Here is a 21,910-nt window from a genome sequence, read left to right on the forward strand (position 1 = left end):
ACTCATGGTTAGTGGTTGGGTGAAGCAGTTTGTCAAACTACTGTGCTTTCTCTGTTTAAATCGTAATGACAACCCAAAACATCCAAATGACCCTGATCAAAAGTTTACATATCCTGGTGATTTTGGCCTGATAACATGCACAGAAGTTGACACAAATGCGTGTGAATGGCTACTAAAGGTAACATCCCCACCTGGGACCTGTTTGCTTGTAATCAGTGTGTGCATAAAAGCAGAATGAGTTTCTGGGATCCAGACAGACTCTTGCATCTTTCATCCAGCAATGACGTTTCTGCATTGTGAGTCATGGGGAAAGCAAAAATATTGTCAATGGAACTACGGGAATAGGTAGTTGAACTGTATAAAACAGGAAAGGGATACAAAAAGATATCCAAGGAATTGATAATGCCAGTCAGCAGCATTCAAACTTTGATTAACAAATGGTAATCAGGGCTCTGTAAAAACAAAACCACGATCAAGTAGACCAACAAAAATGTTGTCCACAACTGCCAGGAAAAGTGTTCGGGATGCAAAGAAAAACCCACAAATAACATCAGCTGAAATACTGGATTATCTGAAATCTAGTTGTGCGGCTGTTTCAAGATGCACAATAAGGAGGCACTTGAAGAAAAATGGGCTGCATGGTGGAGTCGCCAGAAGAAAGCTATTACTGCACAAATGCCACAATGTATCTTGCGTACAATATGCAAAACGGCACAGAGACAAGCCTCAAAATGTCTGGAAAAAGATATTTTGAAGTGATGAGACCAAAATTGAACTTTTTGGCCACAACCATAAACGTCACATTTGGAGAGAGGTCAAAAAGGCCTATGATGAAAGGAACACCATTCCTACTGTAAAGCACGGAGGTGGATCGCTGATGTTTTGGGGATGTGTGAGCTACAAAGACACAGAAAACTTGGTCAAAGTTGAAGGAAAGATGAATGAATCACATTATAAACAAATACTGGATACAAATTTGCAATCATCAGCCCGGAAGCGGCACATGGGATGTACTTGGATGTTCCAACATGACAATGATCCAAAACACAAGGCCAAGTTGACCTGTCATTGGCTACACCAGAACGAAGTGAAGATTCTGGAGTGGCCATCTCAGTCTCCTGACCTCAATATCATTGAGCCACTCTGGGGAGATCTCAAGCGCACAGTTCATGCTAGACATCCCAGAAATTTACATGAACTGGAGGCTTTTTGCCAAGAGTGATCAGCTTTACTGTCTGACAAACTAAAGAACCTCATCCAAAACTACCACAAAAGACTTCAAGCTGTCATTGATGTTAGAGGGAGCAATACACTTCATTAGGAAATGGGGTATGTGGACTTTTGACCAGGGTCATTTGGATGTTTTGGGTTGTCATTATGATTTAAAAAGAGAAAACACAGTAGTTTGACAATAAATGGCTTCACCCAACCACTAACCATGAATAGAGAAAAAAGTTTGGTGTTGTCATTCATATTCTCTGAAAAAAAGACCAAGAAAGCAAAAATTCTGCAGGGGTATGTAAACTTTTGAGCACAACTGTATTTGTTGTGGATGGGCATGTTTCTTGTGCTCCAGCAACAGGCATAGTCGCACCTGCCCCACGTCCTCGGCATCTGCGAGCACCATCATCAGCACTTCCACATCCCCATCCCTTAACGCACGCCTTGTGCATTTTGAAATTGCTAGGTCTCTTGAAATTGTTTTATTTGGAATAATAACAAAAAAAATTTGTCACCTGCAGTAATCAACGCATTTTTGAGAATTTAATGTAATAGAACACATAAGTGATGACAAATATTCAATCCAAAAAAAGTTTCAATGATTTTTCTCACTTTTAGAGATAACAGAAATGTTCACAATCCACGTAACACTATATGGCTGAGAAAATGAGGGCTACAACATTTTTAAAAGCATTTTCTTAGTTTAAGAGATCACAGAAATATACTCCACACTACGGAATAGTGCATGGCTGAGAAATGTAGCCCAGGAAAATATTGCAATGTTTTTTGGGTGTGTTATATAACTCAAAAAAGGGCCTGAAAGCACGTAATACTTGATGGAACAAAATATATTAAATTTTTCCAGCACCACAGAAAAGATGCAGCTATATATAGCAACAGATAGCAACAGATCGCACACGCCTAATCTCCATCTACAGACCGCGTACGCCTAATCCCCGTCTAGAGACCGTGCACGCCTAATCCCCGTCTACAGACCGCGCACGCCTAATCTCCATCTACAGACCGCACACGCCTAATCCCCTTCTACAGACCGCACACGCCTAATCTCCATCTACAGACCGCACACGCCTAATCCCCGTCTACAGACAGCGCACGCCTAATCCCGTCTACAGACCGCGCACGCCTAATCCCCGTCTACAGACCGCGCACGCCTAGTCCCCGTCTACAGACCACGCACGCCTAGTCCCCGTCTACAGACCGCGCACACCTAATCCCCGTCTACAGACCGCGCACGCCTAATCCCCGTCTACAGACCGCGCATGCCTAGTCCCAGTCTACAGACCGCGCACGCCTAGTCCCAGTCTACAGACCGCGCACGCCTAGTCCCCGTCTTCAGACCGTGCACGCCTAATCACCATCTACAGACTGGATTCTGTTACTGTCCCAGCTCCTGTGACTCTCTGCCTCCCTAGGCTACATTCAGATTGTATGTGATACAGACGATTAGCCCTGAGCAGGGCTGTTAGTATGATGGCTCAGCACAAGTATAATCACTACAGGCCTCCGATTTGTTACACTGCACACTGCACTCTCTCCCTCCAATACGGAGTGTCACAGAGCTGTGCAATGGCGTCAGTGTGCCGAGCCTGCACCTGTCCTTTCATGACCTCTGGTGATGTCACAACCAAGATGGCTACGGCCTTTCAGTGACTCACAGGCAATCTCTGCATGCTTATTGGCTGCATAACAAGGGCCAAAGATGTGGGGCGGGGATTAGAGTTTTACATCGAGCGCTGTCCATTACTCGCCGAGAAACGATCACAGCAACACCAGAGCGACGGCCCAGCACCACTGCAACAGAGTGATGGCCGACCACTGCACACGTTTGCTCATCCACACTAGTTACACACATGGACCCCTCTGGTTACAGGTCTCTCCTGAAATACTCTGTGCTGTTGAGGCATGATGAACGTTACCGTGTAGTGCGTGAGGCTCCAGCTCTGCAGAGGCTTCTTATTAGAGTGTATAAGACATACTGATAGGGAATTTAGATTGTGAGCCCCAACGGGGACAGCGACGATAATGTGTGCAAACTGTAAAGCGCTGCGGACTATGTTAGCGCTATATAAAAATAAAGATTATTATTATTAGAGTGTGAGCTCTTGTGCCCCGAGGCTGCAGTGACGGCTGCGGTTCTGTCCCCTCCTCCACTCGTTCCCCCAGTGGTTGGCATCGGGGCCCGGGGGAGGACGCAGCGACTTTGTACTTGGCACATATTTCAGATAAGTGAAATTCCACGAAAACACGGCTGAGTGGAAATAACGGTGAAGTCTGATGGTGTCTGCACATACGCAGACTCCTCCACGCAGGAGGAGGACCTTCGGCAAGGAGCGGGGGGCCGCAATGACAAATCTCCATCTACAGGAAACCAAATCGCTGAAGAATTTACCACAAATCTGCATTAGAAACTTCTCTTATTCCAAATTATGTGTCTCTAGGTAACACAGTTCTGTCCGACTGTCTGCCGAATGTACTATGGCCAAAAAGGAGGCGCACGGGGTGTGTAACCATGGAAACGCATAGTCTGCACAGAGCTGCAGACACAGAGCACAACAGCGCACACCGGGGGGGGGGGGGGGGGGGAAGCGACGGCGCACACAGCCGGGGGGGAAGGAGGGGGCGATGGCGCGCACACCCGGGGAGGAAGGAGAAGGGGTGACGGCGCGCACACCTGAGGGGGAAGGAGAAGGGGTGACGGCAAGCACACCCGGGGGGAAGGAGGGGGGCAACAATGCATATACCCCAAGGGCATGGCCATACAGGCTACACCTTAACACTGTCATCTTAACCATTCTTGTGCCGGTATCTGTGTGGCAGGAATCAGACACCACAACCCTCATCCTCCACCTGAAAGCAGCGAGTGTAGAAGCAGTCACCATGGCTGATGTCACAGAGAGAGACAGACAGGAAACGGAAACCACTGAGGTCTCTGACCCAATGTAGGGAGAAGCGGCAAGCGAGAAAGAGAGAGACAAGCAGCGAGCGAGACAGAGAAAGAGAGACAAGCGGCGAGCAAGACAGAGAGAAAGAGAGAGACAAGTGGCGAGCGATCAGAGAAAAAGAGACAAGCGGCGAGCGAGACAGAGAAAGGGAGAGAAGCGGCGAGCGAGACAGAGAGAAAGAGAGAGACAAGTGGCGAGCGAGACAGAGAAAGAGAGACAAGCGGCGAGCGAGACAGAGAGACAAGCGGTGAGCGAAACAGAGAAAGAGACAAGCGGCAAGCGAGACAGAGAGAGCCAAGCAGCAAGCGAGACAGAGAGAGACGAGCGGCGAGCGAAACAGAGAAAGAGAGACAAGCGGCGAGCAAGACAGAGAGAAAAGGAGAGACAAGCGGCGAGCGAGACAGATAAAGAGACAAGTGGCGAGCGAGACAGAAAGAGAGACAAGCGGCGAGCGAGCGAGACAGAGACAAGCGGCGAGAGAGATGAGCGAGACAGAGAAAGAGACAAGTGGCGAGCGAGACAGAGAGAGACAAGCGGTGAGCGAGACAGAGAGACACCCTCCATGACACCCAGGTGAAATTTCTGCTGTATGCGGATGACCTCGTGCTGTTATCACCAACAGAGAAAGGCCTCCAAGGTCATCTGAAAATCCTAGAGACCTTCAGCAGCACATGGGCACCGCCAATCAACCAGAAGAACACTAATATGGTGTTCCAGAAAAGAAAGCAGAAACCTACTGGCCATCCTACCTTTATGATAGACAACCATCCACTTACAGAAACCAACAAGTACACCTACCTGGGCCTGGAGCTCAGCCAGTCAGGGAGCTTCAACCAAGCAATAGAGTTACTAAAAGACAAGGCATCCAAAGCCTTCTATGCCATCAGAAGACGTCTGTACCATCTCAAGGCACCAATAACCTTCTGGCTAAAAATCTTTGACTCCATCATTGCCCCAATCCTTCTGAATGGCAGTGAGCTCTGGGGCCCAGTCTCATACCCAAACTGGTCAAAGTGGGACGCTGGGCACATCAAACAGCGCCTGCTGAGCAGAGGTGGCAGATTCCCACTACACATCGCAATAAAGAAGAAGGAACTGTCATTCAAGGCTCATCTACAAAGTAGCAGTACCAGCTCCTACCATCACAAAGCCTTCCTACACCAGGAAGCCTCCCAACGAAAAGTACCCAAAGCCAGTCTGACCAAGCCATCAACCTACATGGCCTGACAAAAGGTGAAATCCAGAAGATGATACACAAAGTCAAAGAGGAATATCTCAGCATCTGGAGGAACGACATAAACAAATCCCAGAAACTGACAATATACCAGAACCTACAGAGGGAGTACAAACTGGCCCCATATCTAGAGAAACTAGAAAACCCCAAAGATCGACAGATCCTGAGCCGGTACAGACTGAGCAACCACAGCCTACTCATCGAATCCGGGCGGCACCGACAGAACTATAAGCCCCGGGATAAGCAGACTCTGCCAGCAGTGCCCCCAGGAGGCCGTGGAGGATGAGGCCCACTTCCTGCTGAGGTGCCCCAAATACTCCGCAGTGAGGGACACTCACCTCAAGAGACTGATCTCCTCCCAGACTTCACCTACATGGAGGAGGAAGAGAAACTACCAAATAATACTGGGGGAAGAGTAAAGTGCAGCGGCCATAGCAACGGAATATGTCAGTGCCTGCTACAGACTAAGAGGAGCCTGATATGTCAGGGACTCCTGTACCCCACCCTGGACATGTCACCTATCCCCAGACTAAAGAGCCTGATATGTCATGGACTCCTATCTCCCGACTAAATAGCCTGATATGTCATGGACTCCTATACCCCACCCTGGACATGTTCCTATCCCCCCAACTAAAGAGACTGATATGTCATGGACTCCTATACCCCACCCTGGACATGGCCCTATCCTCTAAAAGGAGCCTGATACATCCTGGACCTCTATATGCCTCCCTACCCCACCCCCTATCCACCTATTTTTACCATATGCTTTGGCAATGCTAACATGTACTTAGTCCTGCCAATAAAGCTCATTTGAATTTGAATTTGACAAGCGGCGAACGAGACAGAGAGAGGAGAGAGAGAGGAGTGTATGAACGTAACCCAGAAGGAGTGCACCTAGCGGTAAAAGACCTTAACGACATTCTCTATGCAGTGGCAGAAATGTCCGACCTGAAAAGAAGCATGAACAAGAGGCCGAGTAAACAAAATCCCAACATCTGGATTGACAATGTAAGACCATACCGAAGGCCCTAAGAATGGCCTCAAATAAAAAACACAGAGACCCCAACAACCCCACTCTGAGAGAAGTGTGACACCCCAGGGTCCTGGTCGTCACAGTGGCATTGCTCTCTTCACGGGGAGAGTGATGTCATGCTTGGAAGCGATGAAGGATATATTTCACCAGGTAATCACATATACACAACACGTTCATACTCCAGGCCAGAAGGGGGAGCTCTAAACCAGGTTTATGGTGAACTCCCTTATAAATACATTCTGGTCTGGAGGGAAAGGGTCAGTGAGTGAGCATTCTGTCAGACTCAGCGGACAGAGATGAGGGCAGACAGATATAGAATGTCAGAAGGTCTGAAGGGGCCATGTAGTCTGAGGTACTACAGCTCCTGGAGAAAAGAAAACTTAGAAAGAACGAACAACTTGTGGAAAGTGTGCAGGAGAGAGAAGGCACAGGAGAGTGATACCAGCGGAGCAGAGCAGTGAATTAGCTACCTCCCTGGCTGGCGCAGATTCCGATAGCCGGAAGACCGTGGCCATGCTGAACTCTAAGTGGTGTAATGACCAGAGGTCCGAATAAGATCCAGTGAGTCACAAACCAAGACTAAGGCAGAAATCTCCAACGGTATTTACTCAAAGGCAAAATAATAAAGGTAATATGGAGAATATTAAAGTAGATGCACCCCAAAGATACAACAGCTCAGCAGAAGCTGAAATCACTGTGCCAGTCCAAGGTCTCCTGAGAACTGTATGCTACAACAGACTAGTAAGAAATTTACTTAACAGGGCAACTAAACAGGAACAAGTGTAAATTGATTGTAGTGTTATAAAGGGAGCCCCTGGAATGGCACACTGAGTATAACTTACACAACTCTAATATAAGATACACCTCTAAGTAACAATTAAACACTCTGAACAGGGATACCCGGGTATCTATAGCTATGGTACCGTATCCTGAGATGGATTTCCTCTCAGGCAGGAATCCGCACAGGCTGCAGCCCAGTCCAAATCTTCAGCGCCAATAAGTTACAACAATCTCCTCTGTATTGTCGGCCGGTGCCGAGCCCAAACGCCGCGGACTTAGTTAGTGGTCTCACGATGTTGTTTCTGCTTCTGTAGCTCCTAGGGATGCTTCCACGACAGCCCGTCCGTCTCTGTATCCGCAGTCTGTCCAGGCTTGTTCCTCCACACGATGCACAGGGGATCCACAGACTTCCAAATACGTACTGGGTTTTTAGTCAAGTCTCAGTCTTTTTAGATAAAGGGTTAGCTCTTCTTCAGAATACGCTAGCAACGAAAGTCTCTCACAGGTTAACAAAAGATTAGCTCTTCTCCAGGGGAACGTTAGCAAGACAAAGTCTCTCAACAGCTTCTTTTCTCCACACACTCGCAGTAAAGTCCACACACTGTCTCTTTGCAATATCACCGCAGCTTCTGTCTTTTCTTCCCGCACTTTTTCTCTCTCACTTCCTTGTTTCACTTTTACACAGAAGACACCAGACCCCACCCACCAGCACAGATTGTCTCCGGGATTCTGGCAGTGTCTGAATCTGTCCCTTGCTGCAGCAGGCAAAAACCACAGGGTCCTAGTGCTCTCTCAGTGGGACTACAGTTCACCCTCTTACATGCCACCCCACTAGAGGTTGGCGTCCTCGACACACCTTCCCACTCAAATTCATCCTGAGCATATCGCTGAGGCGGTATTCCTGCCGTAGATCGTGTAGTTCTCCTGAGTCCTACATCAACAGGTGCAACCCTAGAGGGAGCTAAAGTCTCTTCCGTGATCGTGTTAGTGGGCGCAAGTGGAGTTGCCTCCTTCCGCGGCTCGATGTCCCGCGATACAGTGTCAGGACCAAGCAGTTGACCTGATGCGCTCTCCTCAACAGCATCCGCCACATTCTCAACATTCTCATCACACGAGGCAAGATTGGTCACAGGGGGCAAATAAGCAGGCGCAGGAGTAAGCACACCATCAAACTCAAGATCATTCGGAGTTCCCGCCCCTTGGGACATGGCCTCTGGCTCTGGGGAAATAGGCGCCGAATCTTCAAACCAGCACCGTTGTAGCATGTTACGGTGCAAATTACGGGTTGGCCCCCCTGTCCCCACCGGTTCAACTTCGTAGACTGGAATCTCAGGATTCACCTGTTTTTTTATCAGATACGGTATCGCCTCCCATCGGTCACTCAGTTTTCCTGACCGTCGCTTTGTCCTCACCAACACCCTGTCTCCCGGAGAGAACAATTCTGTTTGCACGGGTCGCGTGTCCCTATGGACCACCTGGCGAAGACGGTCGCCCACCACCTGATGCACCACCCTTAACCGTCGCCGATGTTCTCGTACCCACTCGGATGCAGTCCGAGGGGGGACGGAGGAGGGATCTGGCATGTTCAAATCCTCAATGTCTCGGCCAGGTCTACCAAACATCAACATGTGTGGCGAGTAACCAGTAGTACTGTGCACCCTGTTATTGTAAGCCCACATCAATTCGGGGAGATACTCAGGCCAGCATGTCTGTTGCTGACTCTCTAAGGACCTCAACATTTGCAACAAGGTCCGATTAAAATGCTCACATGCCCCGTTACCCTGAGGGTGGTAAGGCGTTGTTCTCGACTGCTCGATACCATAGAGCTGGTGCAACTCTTTCATCAGCGTCCCCTGAAAGCAGGCCCCTTGATCAGAATGTATTCTCTGCGGACACCCGAACACTTGGAAGAAATGTCGGCACACTGCCTCAGCCGCTGACTTGGCCGTCTGATCTCTTGTCGGCACCGCTACAGCATACTTGGTAAAGTGATCTGTCATCACCAGGCAATAGGAGTACCCTGACGTAGAGTACCCTATCAACACGTAATCAATCATGAGTAGCTCCAGTGGAGCTGAAGTCTTGATAGACTGTGTGGGAGCCCGCTGCTCAGGGCTTTTGTTGAGCCCACAAATTCGGCACTGCCGACACGCGTCGGCCACCATCCCTCCCAACTCAGGGCAGTAGAGAACTCGCTGCAACCACTGAAGTGTCTTTTCACTTCCAAAGTGGGCCCCCTTCTCATGCGCCTCACGAGCGACCACTGGACCCATCCCCACAGGAATTATCAGTTGGTACCGATGCTGCAGCTCCGATGGCAGGTACACCTTACGATACAAAAGACCTTGTTCCACACACAATTTATCCCATTGTCGAAGGAGTTTCATTCCTTCCATGGACAACTGAGCCTTGTCCTCTGCACTGGGCCAGGCCTTGTTTTGTACCCAACGGCGCACAAGTGCAACGTCCGGACACTCATCCTGGACTCTTGTCCAATCTGAGGATGTTTTACCCAGGACACAGGGCATCCCGGTGGCCACCCCACTTGAGTGTACCACACTTTGGAAGATAGGTATCTGCCCCAAAGCTGGAGTTTCAGTGTCCTCAAGTTGTTCGTCAACATCTTCCCCTGATGACCCAAGGGGCACTCTTGACAATGCATCTGCATTGCCGTTTTCACGACCAGAGCGAAATTTAATGCGGTAATTGAACTTGGCTAATCTGGCGACCCACCGCTGCTCTAACGCTCCCAGTTTTGCATTCTCTAAGTGAGCTAGCGGGTTGTTATCTGTCATGACTAGCACCTCAGCTCCTGTTAGATACTCGGCGAAGCGTTCCGTCATTGCCCACACTAGGGCCAGCAATTCCAGCCGGAATGAGCTGTAGTTAGCCGGATTTCACTCGGAGTCTCTTAAAGATCTGCTGCCATAAGAAATCACTCGCTCTCGGCCGTCCTGCACCTGTGCTAGTACTGCCCCCAACCCATGGAGACTACCATCGGTATACAACAAAAAAGGGGTGTCAAACCGGGCGTAGGCCAGCAATGGGGCACTCGTTAGGGCGGTTTTCACTTCATCAAATGCCTTTTTCTGTAGGGGCCCCCATGGCATGATTTCGAGGACCCAGCGCTGTCCCTCTCAAAAGTTCATTCAAGGGACTCACCACTTGTGAGAATTTAGGCACAAACCGCCGATAGTATCCTGCTAGGCCCAAGAAGGCCCGCACTTCTCGCAGGTCACAAGGAGGTGGCCACTCTTGTACCGCCTTGATCTTACTGTCTAAAGGTAGTACCCCGTCCGGGGTCACCAGATGCCCCAAATATTCAATCTGGTTTCGTAACAGTTGACATTTTTTTGGCTTTATTTTCAGGCCGTAGCTCTTGAGCCGCCGGAGAACTTGACGCAGCTTCTCCAGATGATCTTCAAATGAGGTTCCGAACACCACAATGTCGTCTAGATATATCAGGACTGATTCAAAATTTAGATCGCCCAAGCAATGTTCCATCAGGCGTTGGAAGGTTCCCGGGGCGGTGGCGAGGCCAAAGGGCATCCGGTTGAACTCAAAGAGCCCCATTGGCAAGACAAACGCCGTCTTGGCCCGATCTTTTTCAGCCATTGGGACCTGCCAGTACCCGCTTGCCAAATCCAACGTTGAGAAATACTTGGCCCGACCCAGGGCCGACAGGGATTCTTCAATACGGGGTAAAGGATATGCGTCCCGTACGGTGTGGGCGTTCAATTTTCGATAGTCCACACAAAATCGGAGTGTCCCATTCTTCTTGCGGACCAAAACTACAGGAGCCGCCCAGGGACTCCGGCTCTCTCGGATCACTTGGTTCTCCAGCATACTGGCCACCATGCTCTTCACCTCTTGATAAAGTGCTGGAGGAATTTGCCGATATCTTTCTCTAATGGGTGGAGTATCCCCCGTTGGAATCTCATGTTCAATCATCTGGGTACACCCGAAGTCCTCTCCATGTCGGGAAAAGGTCTCTTGATGTTCCCACAAAACTCTCTCCAACTGCTCCAACTGCACGGGGGTCAGCTTCTCCCGATCCACTCCCATCTGCTCCATGATCACATGACCATTCCATTCCTCTGTAGGAGGCTCTGTCCGGCCTACCTCCGCTGCAAAGGTCCAGGATGACTGTTGGTCTGGTCGCAGTTCGAATCCTGCATTTTCCGGCACCTTTTCTGCCGGCACGAACAGTTCAGCCAGTATGGTTCCAGCAGGAATTGCAACAGCTTCATCTAAAACATTGATGCATCGGACCGGCACTCGTCCATTCTTCACAATCGCCAGAGACCGGGCCACATGTACCTTGGCAAATGAGGAACCCTCTCGGACGGGCTCAAGTAGCACTTCAAGCCCATTCAATCTCTGTGCAGCTCCCACAGGCAGCATTAAGAGTTCTTCTTGTCTTGGTCCCAGCAGGATCGGGGCCCTCGATGGCACTCGGACCCGGCCCACCCGGCCGCCTGGGACCGCACTTTTCAGCAAGTCGCAACTCAGCACTAGACGGTGTAGAATTCTCTGTGTGGATCGGTGTCTTGTCGCACGGGCCCAGTATCGGGGTCCTTCACTGGCATACATCTGGTGATTCAAGTCTCGCAGCACGTTCATTCCGAGCGTCACTTCCATCCCTCTTCTAGGGGGGTGATCCACCAGGACTACCCCTTTCTGTCCCAGCTCTTGACCAAACATTTTTAGTTGCATCCACACGATTCCCTTGACTGACAGTTGACCATTATTTGCGGCGGTCAGTCGTATCACTCGGCCATCCTCTGGAATCACTAGTCGACTGAAGTATCTCTCATATACTTCTAGTGGCATTATAGTACATTCGGATCCCGTGTCAACCAAGCACCTCATCTTCCGCCCTTCAAATTCTGCTTCTATCACTGGGCTACATGCAAACAAATCTTGCTCATCCCGTCGAGGGCTTTGAGTGAGTGGGGCCGCTGCTGCTTGCCCTCTCATGGCAGCGGCCGGAAGTTTAAAGCCGGCGACGGGGTTTCTGGGGCTGCAAGCGTCCGGCAGTAACGAGAGATGTGTCCCTGGCGCCCACACTTCCAGCAGGTGATTGCTCCTCGTGGACGAGGGCTTGACTCATTCTGATAGGACGACCTGGCCGTCTGTGGGGTCACCGTTCCAGGGGGTGGGGCAGGAGGCCCCCGTGAGGGGGTAGCGGCGGGCTCAACTGTCAGTTGAGACAATTTCAGCTTCAACTCCTTCACCTCAGCACGCAAAGCTTGTACCACGCTCACCAGCCCCTCTCCCCCTGACCCTGATGACCCACCTTCTTCCAGCTGGGCACTGTTCACTGACCCCTCGGGCACATGGGTAGATTTCTCTTCCCTTTCCACTGCAGCTCAGTAAATCTGCCAGAAGGATAATTCTGGTGCAGCCCGGGCCATTTCCAGCAGTTTGTCCCGGAGAAGTCTATTAGCTAAACCGGTGATGAATTGATCCCGGAGCAAGCGGTCTACCTCCCGGAACGCTCCCATGGCCACCTGGTCTAGTCGCTGCATCTCATTCAGCGTCTCTTGCAAGATATTAGAGTACTGCATCAGGGACTCACATTCTCTCTGAGGACAATTAAAGAATAGGGACCGAAGCTGGGCCACACGCGCTCGGCCCCCCAAACTCCCCTCTAACAGTTCCAAAATCTTTTCTAACGTATCCCTCTCTGCTTCTGGGCGCACCATCACCATACGTCTAATATCGCCCTCCAGTGCATTTAATGCCAGCTCAGCGCGTAACGCGGGGGTCAAATTACACATGCGCAGAATACTCCGGATTCTATCAGCCCAATCTTGCAACGCCATATTGCGCCCGTCGTATTTCGGCATGTGCTGAAGTAAAGCTCCTACAGGCACATACCCTCCCGAAATCGCCGCGGCTGCCAGGGGAACCCCAACCCCCGAGGAGGATGCGGATACAGCGGGGTCATTTCTACCCTCGCCCTCGTCCATGACAAACACTGGATCCTGCCGACTACGCCAAAAATGTAATGACCAGAGGTCCGAATAAGATCCAGTGAGTCACAAACCAAGACTAAGGCAGAAATCTCCAACGGTATTTACTCAAAGGCAAAATAATAAAGGTAATATGGAGAATATTAAAGTAGATGCACCCCAAAGATACAACAGCTCAGCAGAAGCTGAAATCACTGTGCCAGTCCAAGGTCTCCTGAGAACTGTATGCTACAACAGACTAGTAAGAAATTTACTTAACAGGGCAACTAAACAGGAACAAGTGTAAATTGATTGTAGTGTTATAAAGGGAGCCCCTGGAATGGCACACTGAGTATAACTTACACAACTCTAATATAAGATACACCTCTAAGTAACAATTAAACACTCTGAACAGGGATACCCGGGTATCTATAGCTATGGTACCGTATCCTGAGATGGATTTCCTCTCAGGCAGGAATCCGCGCAGGCTGCAGGCCAGTCCAAATCTTCAGCGCCAATAAGTTACAACAATCTCCTCTGTATTGTCGGCCGGTGCCGAGCCCAAACGCCGGGGACTTAGTTAGTGGTCTCACGATGTTGTTTCTGCTTCTGTAGCTCCTAGGGATGCTTCCACGACAGCCCGTCCGTCTCTGTATCCGCAGTCTGTCCAGGCTTGTTCCTCCACACGATGCACAGGGGATCCACAGACTTCCAAATACGTACTGGGTTTTTAGTCAAGTCTCAGTCTTTTTAGATAAAGGGTTAGCTCTTCTTCAGAATACGCTAGCAACGAAAGTCTCTCACAGGTTAACAAAAGATTAGCTCTTCTCCAGGGGAACGTTAGCAAGACAAAGTCTCTCAAAAGCTTCTTTTCTCCACACACTCGCAGTAAAGTCCACACACTGTCTCTTTGCAATATCACCGCCGCTTCTGTCTTTTCTTCCCGCACTTTTTCTCTCTCACTTCCTTGTTTCACTTTTACACAGAAGACACCAGACCCCACCCACCAGCACAGATTGTCTCCGGGATTCTGGCAGTGTCTGAATCTGTCCCTTGCTGCAGCAGGCAAAAACCACAGGGTCCTAGTGCTCTCTCAGTGGGACTACAGTTCACCCTCTTACAGTGGCATAGCTGAAACTTCAAGTTCCCTGTCCGCCTTTATACCCAGGAGACACAGTGATACCTATAGGGCCCGGGTCGTGATAGAGACAATATAAAAAGGCCTGCTTCACCTGTCATACGGGTTGTGTCCTAACTTTTATGGGTGACAGAGAGGAACTGTGAGGACCTTATCAGAAGCCATAGGCAGTAAGGGACTAGAGCACCACTGCGCTAGAGCAAGGCTTATAACTCCACCTTGTAAAGGGGACTTTGGATTCGCTTCCAAGCCGGCTGGACCCTGCCTGCCCTGTGATCTGGTGCCCTGGACTGCAGTTGCCTGAAGCTTCAGTAAACCAGGTAGAGAGACTGCAAACGTGTCCTCGTTCTTTACTACACCATTTACCATCTTCCATCTACACAGCGGGAGCCCTGGGGATATACTTCACCTGTGGGAAGTTATACCATCTAGCTGCCGTACCATCACCTCAGAGGACCCCTTTAAGCAGCGTCGGTCCCTACTGACCGAATACCACAGGTGGCGTCATGAACATAAACTTTAATCAATATCCCTTTTACATGGGCACACAGGGCCACGGACCGGGTCGCCAAGGTGACACATCCCCTTAAGTACTGGACCCGGTACCGAGTGCACCATGGCCCTCGCGGGCGTTTCTGAAGCCTACCACACCATACAACAAAACTACAAAGCCATTCTCAAGAGAGAAAGTAAGAGAAAGATAGAGAGAAGAAAGACAGAGAGATGACAGTGAGAAAGGAAAAGAGAGACAGAAAGAGGGGGGCGCTGACGCTGCGGTGGCGCTCTCACCAGAGTCTGCGGGCTGGAGGGGGGCACTGATTCTGCGCTGGCGCTCTCACCTGTGTCTGCGGCTGGAGGGGGGCACTGACGCTGCAGTGGCGCTCACCTGTGTCCGCGGGCTGAAGGGGGCGCTAACGCTGCAGTGGTGCTCTCACCTGTGTCCGCGGGCTGGAGGGGGCGCTGACGCTGCGGTGGCGCTCTCACCTGTGTCCGCGGGCTGGAGGGGGGCGCTGATGCTGCGGTGGCGCTCTCACCTGTGTCCGCGGGCTGGAGGGGGCGCTGACGCTGCGGTGGCGCTCTTACCAGAGTCTGCGGGCTGGAGGGGGGCACTGATTCTGCACTGGCGCTCTCACCTGTGTCCGCGGCTGGAGGGGGGCACTGACGCTGCAGTGGCGCTCACCTGTGTCCACGGGCTGGAGGGGGCGCTGACGCTATGGTGGCGCTCTCACCTGTGTCCGCGGGCTGGAGGGGGCACTGACGCTGCGGTGGCACTCTCACCTGTGTTCGTAGGCTGGAGGGGGGCGCTGATGCTGCAGTGGTTTCCTGCTGGCTGCCCGTTGAGGGTGAGGTTGATGAGCAGCTGCTCAGGGTGACAGAGTGCCGGGCTGTATGATGGGCGACTCTTGTTGGAGGCGATGGCCGGCACGGTCCAGGACTTGGTGCCACCATACGTGAAGTTGAAGATGTGCAGGGCAGGAATCCAGTGCACGCAGAAGGTGTAGGGCCCGGGCAGAGGCTGCAGTAGGACGCTCCCCACAGGCAGCACCGGAGACCGCACCAGTAGCGCCTTCTCCGTGTTCACCACAATCAGCACGTCTTCTCCAAGACCGTCAGCGTACTGCAGGCTGTTACCTCCACTCTGCTGGATCCGCCATCCACACAGTGACAGCCCGCGGGCGCCCGGAGCCAGCGCTGAGGACAGAGCACCAGGCACAGCAGTCAGATTATAGCAATGGGATCCCATCATCTCAAGTATCAGTCTGCGGCTATTCACTGGACACATTGTAACGGACCCTCAGCTATGTCCAGGACTACAGACGTCAAATACCTGTGCCCTGTTACTGACAGCAAATACAAGTTCATGGACACCCCGGAACACCCGCCATATATCAGGGACGCCCCGCGAGATTCGTCATATACCGGGATTGCCCCGTGAGATCCGCCATATACCGGGAACGCCCCGCGAGACCCACCATGTACCAGGATCGCCCCGCCATGTATCGGAGATGCCCCGCCGTATACCAGGTATACCCCGAAAGACCCACCATATACGGAGAATACCCCGTAACACCCACCGTTTACCAGGGACACCCGTAACACCTGCCATATACCAGGGACGCGCAGCAAGCCCTGCCGTGTACTGTGACACCCCACTATGTACTGGGGACGCTCCGCCGTGTACTGGGGACACCCCGTAACACCCGCTGTATACCAGGGACGCCCTGCTGTGAACGTGATGCCCTGCAAGCCCTGCCGTTTACCAGGGACACCCCGTAACACCTGCTGTATACCAGGGATGCGCTGCAAGCCCCGCCGTGTACCGTGACGCCCTGCAAGCCCCGCCATATACCGGGGACACCCCGCCGTGTACTGAGGACACCCCGTAACACCCCCGTATAGCAGGGATGCCCCGCCGTGTACCGAGGACACCCCGTAACACCCGCCGTATACCAGGTATGCCCCGCCATGTACCGGGGACGCACCGCAAGCCCCACCATTTACCGGGGATCCCCCGCAAGCCCCGCCATGTACCTGGGATGCCCCGCAAGCCCCACCGTATACCGGGGACACCCCGCAAGACCCACCATATACCGGGGACACCTCCCAAGACCCGCCATATACCGGGGACATCCCGTAACACCCGCCGTATATCAGGGATGCCCCGCTGTATACCGGGAGCGCCTCGCCATTTACCAGGGATGTCCCGCAAACCCCGCTGTGTCCTGGGGACACACTGCAAGACCCACCATATACTGGGGACACCCCGCAAGACCCGCCATATACCAGGGACATCCCGTAACACCCACCGTAAACCAGGGATGCCCCGCAAGCTCCACCATATACCGAGGATGCCCCACAAGCCCCACCGTATATCAGGGATGCCCCGCAAGCCCTCCATGTACCGGATATGCCCCACAAGCCCCGCTATGTACTGAGGATGCCCCACAAGCCCCGCCGTATACCTGTTATGATCTGGTGGCCTAGGAGCAGCATGGACGAGCTCTGGAGTAGGTGGCCTCTATACTGACCGCAGACCCTGAACTTAACACCGCAACTATAAGTAGCCGTGGGATGTTCCTGTCACTCCCTCGACACCTCGTCACAACCGGAGGACTAATTACCCCTAAAGAAAGAAACAGGAAAACTATCTTGCCTCAGAGAAAATCCCCAAAGGAAAGACAGCCCCCCACAAATATTGACTGTGAGAGGAGAGGGAAATTACAAACGCAGACAGAAAACAGAATTTAGCAAAGGAGGCCACGCTACCTAGAAAGAAAAGACAGGACAGAGTACTGTGCGGTCAGTATTAAAATACTACAAAAATCCACCACAGAGAATACAAAAATCTCCACACCTAACTAAAGGCATGGAGGGTAACTCTGCGACTCCAGAGCTTCCAGCTTGGCTGAATAAATCCTTACACAGACAAAGCTGGACAAGAAAAAACATAGCAATTCACTGAACTATAAAGTCCACCGCATGTGGACTGCAAAAACCAAACCAGGACTTATCTTTGATGATTTGGACAATCCAGCAGGAGAAACCAAGCAGAGATGTGAATCCTCCAGAAAACAATGGACAACTGGCACTCACTAAAGGGTGAAGCCAGACTAAATAGCCCCGTCCAAAGTGGAAGCACCTGATGACTGCTGTGAAGGACAAACAGCAGCACTACCACTTATAACCACCGGAGGGAGCCCAGGAGCAGAACCCACAACAGAATTCACAACAGTACCCCCCCCCCTTGAGGAGGGGTCACCGAACCCTCACCAGAGCCCCCAGGCCGATCCGGACGAGCCAAATGGAAGGCACGAACCAAATCATCAGCATGAACATCGGAGGCAACAACCCAAGAATTATCCTCCTGGCCATAACCCTTCCACTTGACAAGATACTGAAGCATCCGTCTTGAAAAACGAGAATCCAAGATCTTCTCCACAACATACTCCAACTCCCCATCAATCAACACCGGGGCAGGAGGATCAACAGAGGGAACCACGGGCACCACATTTTTCCGCAACAAAGATCTATGAAAAACATTATGGATGGAAAAAGAGGCTGGAAGGGCCAAACGAAAAGACACTGGATTGATAATCTCAGAAATCCTATAAGGACCAATAAACCGAGGCTTGAACTTCGGGGAAGAAACCTTCATAGGAACATGATGAGAAGACAACCAGACCAAATCCCCAACCAGAAGCCGGGAACCCACACGCCGACGACGGTTGGCAAAATGCTGAGCCTCCTCCTGAGACAACATCAAATTGTCCACAACATGAGCCCAAATCTGCTGCAACCTGTCAACCACAGAGTCCACCCCAGGACAATCAGAAGACTCAACCTGCCCTGAAGAAAAACGAGGATGAAACCCAGAATTACAAAAGAATGGTGAAACCAAGGTAGCAGAACTAGCCCGATTATTAAGGGCAAACTCGGCCAATGGCAAGAAAGCCACCCAATCATCCTGATCGGCAGACACAAAGCATCTCAAATAAGTTTCCAAAGTCTGGTTAGTTCGCTCGGTTTGGCCGTTTGTCTGAGGATGAAATGCGGAAGAAAAAGACAAATCAATGCCCAGCTTAGCACAAAAGGACCGCCAAAACCTAGAAACAAACTGGGAACCTCTATCGGACACAATATTCTCCGGAATGCAATGCAAACGAACCACATGCTGAAAAAACAACGGAACCAACTCAGAAGAGGAAGGCAATTTAGGCAAAGGTACCAAATGAGCCATCTTAGAAAACTGGTCACAGACCACCCAGATAACAGATATCCTCTGGGAAACAGGAAGATCCGAAATAAAATCCATAGAAATATGCGTCCAAGGCCTCTCAGGGACCGGCAAAGGCAAAAGCAACCCACTGGCGCGGGAGCAGCAAGGTTTGGCCCGCGCACAAGTCCCACAGGACTGCACAAAAGAACGCACATTCCGTGACAAAGAAGGCCACTAAAAGGACCTACTAACCAAATCTCTGGTACCAAAAATCCCAGGATGGCCAGCCAACACAGAACAATGAACCTCAGAAATCACTTTACTAGTCCATCTGTCAGGAACAAACAGTTTCCCCGCTGGACAGCGATCAGGTTTATCTGCCTGAAACTCCTGAAGAACCCGTCGCAAATCAGGAGAGATGGCAGAAAGAATCACCCCCTCCTTCAGAATACCAACCGGCTCAAGAATCTCAGGGGAATCAGGCAAAAAACTCCTTGAGAGGGCATCAGCCTTAACATTCTTAGAACCCGGAAGATACGAGACAACAAAATCAAAATGGGAGAAAAACAGGGACCATCGGGCCTGTCTAGGATTCAGCCGTTTGGCAGACTCGAGGTAAATCAGATTCTTATGATCGGTCAAGACCACAATACGGTGCTTTGCCCCCTCAAGCCACTCCTCAAATGCCCACTTCATAGCCAACAACTCACGATTTCCGACATCATAATTGCGTTCCGCAGGCGAAAACTTTCGAGAAAAGAAGGCACACGGTTTCATCAAGGAACCATCAGAATTCCTCTGAGACAAAACGGCCCCTGCCCCAATCTCAGAAGCGTCAACCTCAACCTGAAAAGGAAGAGAAACATCCGGCTGATGCAACACAGGGGCAGAAGTAAATCGGCGCTTAAGCTCCTGAAAGGCAGAAACAGCCTCAGAGGACCAATTAGCTACATCAGCGCCCTTCCTCGTCAAATCGGTCAGGGGTTTAACCACACTGGAGAAGTTGGCAATGAAACGGCGATAAAAATTAGCAAAGCCCAAACATTTCTGAAGGCTCTTCACGGATGATGGCTGGATCCAATCATGAATGGCCTGAACCTTAACCAGATCCATTTCTACAGATGATGGAGAAAAAAATGAAGCCCAAAAAAGAAACCTTCTGTACTCCAAAGAGGCACTTAGACCCCTTCACAAACAAGGCATTATCACGAAGGACCTGAAATACCATCCTGACTTGTTTCACATGAGACTCCCAATCATCTGAAAAAATCAAAATATCATCCAAATATACAATCATGAATTTATCAAGATAATTCCGAAAAATATAATTCATGAAGGACTGAAACACAGATGGGGCATTAGAGAGTCCGAATGGCATCACAAGATATTCAAAATGGCCCTCGGGCGTATTAAACGCAGTTTTCCATTCGTCACCCTGCTTAATACGAACAAGATTATATGCCCCTCGAAGGTCAATCTTAGTAAACCAACTAGCCCCCTTAATCCTGGCAAACAAATCAGAAAGCAAAGGCAAAGGGTATTGGAATTTGACCGTGATCTTATTCAAGAGGCGATAATCAATACAGGGTCTCAAGGAGCCATCCTTCTTGGCAACAAAAAAAAAACCTGCTCCCACTGGAGAAGAAGATGGCCGAATATGCCCCTTCTCCAAAGACTCCTTTACATAGCTCCGCATGGCGGCATGTTCAGGCACAGACAGGTTGAAAAGTCGTCCCTTAGGAAACTTAGAGCCTGGAATCAAGTCAATAGCACAATCACAGTCCCTATGCAGTGGAAGGGAACTGGACTTGGGCTCATCGAAAACATCCACGAAATCTGACAGAAACTCAGGAATTTCAGAAGAGGGGGAGGAGGAAATTGACATCAGAGGAACGTCATCATGAACCCCCTGACAACCCCAACTAGTCACAGACATAGATTTCCAATCCAACACCGGATTATGTACCTGTAACCATGGAAACCCCAGCACAATAGCATCATGCAAATTATGCAACACCAGGAAACGACAATCTTCCTGATGGGCTGGCGCCATGCACATAGTTAACTGTGTCCAAAACTGAGGTTTATTTTTAGCCAATGGTGTAGCATCAATACCCCTCAAAGGGATAGGACTCCGCAAAGGCTGTAAGGGAAAACCACAACGTCTGGCAAATTCTAAGTCCATCAAATTTAAAGCGGCGCCTGAATCCACAAATGCCATGACAGAGAATGACGATAATGAGCAGATCAGGGTCACAGATAACAGAAATTTAGGTTGTACAGTACTGATGGTAACGGAATTAGTGATTCTCTTGGCACACTTAGGGCAATCAGAAATAACATGAGCAGAATCGCCGCAGTAAAAGCACAACCTATTCTGACGTCTGAATCCTTGTCGTTCAGCTCTAGACACAATCCTATCACACTGCATTGGCTCAGGACTCCGCTCGGAAGACAATGCCATAGTGTGCACAACTCTGTGCTCACGCAAGCGCCAATCAATTTGAATGGCCAGAGACATAGAATCACTCAGACCTGCAGGCGTGGGGAAGCCCACCATAACATCTTTAACAGATTCAGAAAGACCCTTTCTGAAAATTGCCGCCAAAGCATCCTCATTCCATTTAGTCAGCACAGACCATTTTCTAAATTTCTGGCAATATGATTCTGCCGCTTCTTGACCCTGAGACAGGGCCAACAAGGTTTTCTCAGCATGATCCACAGACGTAGGTTCATCATACAATAACCCAAGCGCCTGAAAAAAGGTGTCTACATTAAGCAAGGCCGGATTCCCAGATTCCAGGGAAAATGCCCAATCCTGCGGGTCGCCACGCAACAGAGAAATGACAATTTTTACCTGCTGGATG

General features: G+C 50.6%; 1 protein-coding gene across 2 annotated transcripts in view; it reads right to left on the reverse strand.

Moving 5' to 3' along the window:
- LOC143807452 (adhesion G-protein coupled receptor G1-like) overlaps window positions 1-21,910 on the reverse strand; it is a 56,258-nt gene that overhangs the window by 28,293 nt on the left and 6,055 nt on the right. Inside the window, exon 2 of one of the 2 annotated variants that reach the window (XM_077289013.1) lies at window positions 15,605-16,018. The exons of the other annotated variant lie outside the window; for it this stretch is intronic. Coding sequence (XP_077145128.1) covers window positions 15,605-16,018 — 414 coding nt within the window. The remainder of the gene's footprint in view (window positions 1-15,604; window positions 16,019-21,910) is intronic. 2 annotated transcript variants of the gene reach the window in all.

Source organism: Ranitomeya variabilis, chromosome 2 (genome assembly GCF_051348905.1).
Source record: "Ranitomeya variabilis isolate aRanVar5 chromosome 2, aRanVar5.hap1, whole genome shotgun sequence".
Taxonomy (NCBI): domain Eukaryota; kingdom Metazoa; phylum Chordata; class Amphibia; order Anura; family Dendrobatidae; genus Ranitomeya; species Ranitomeya variabilis.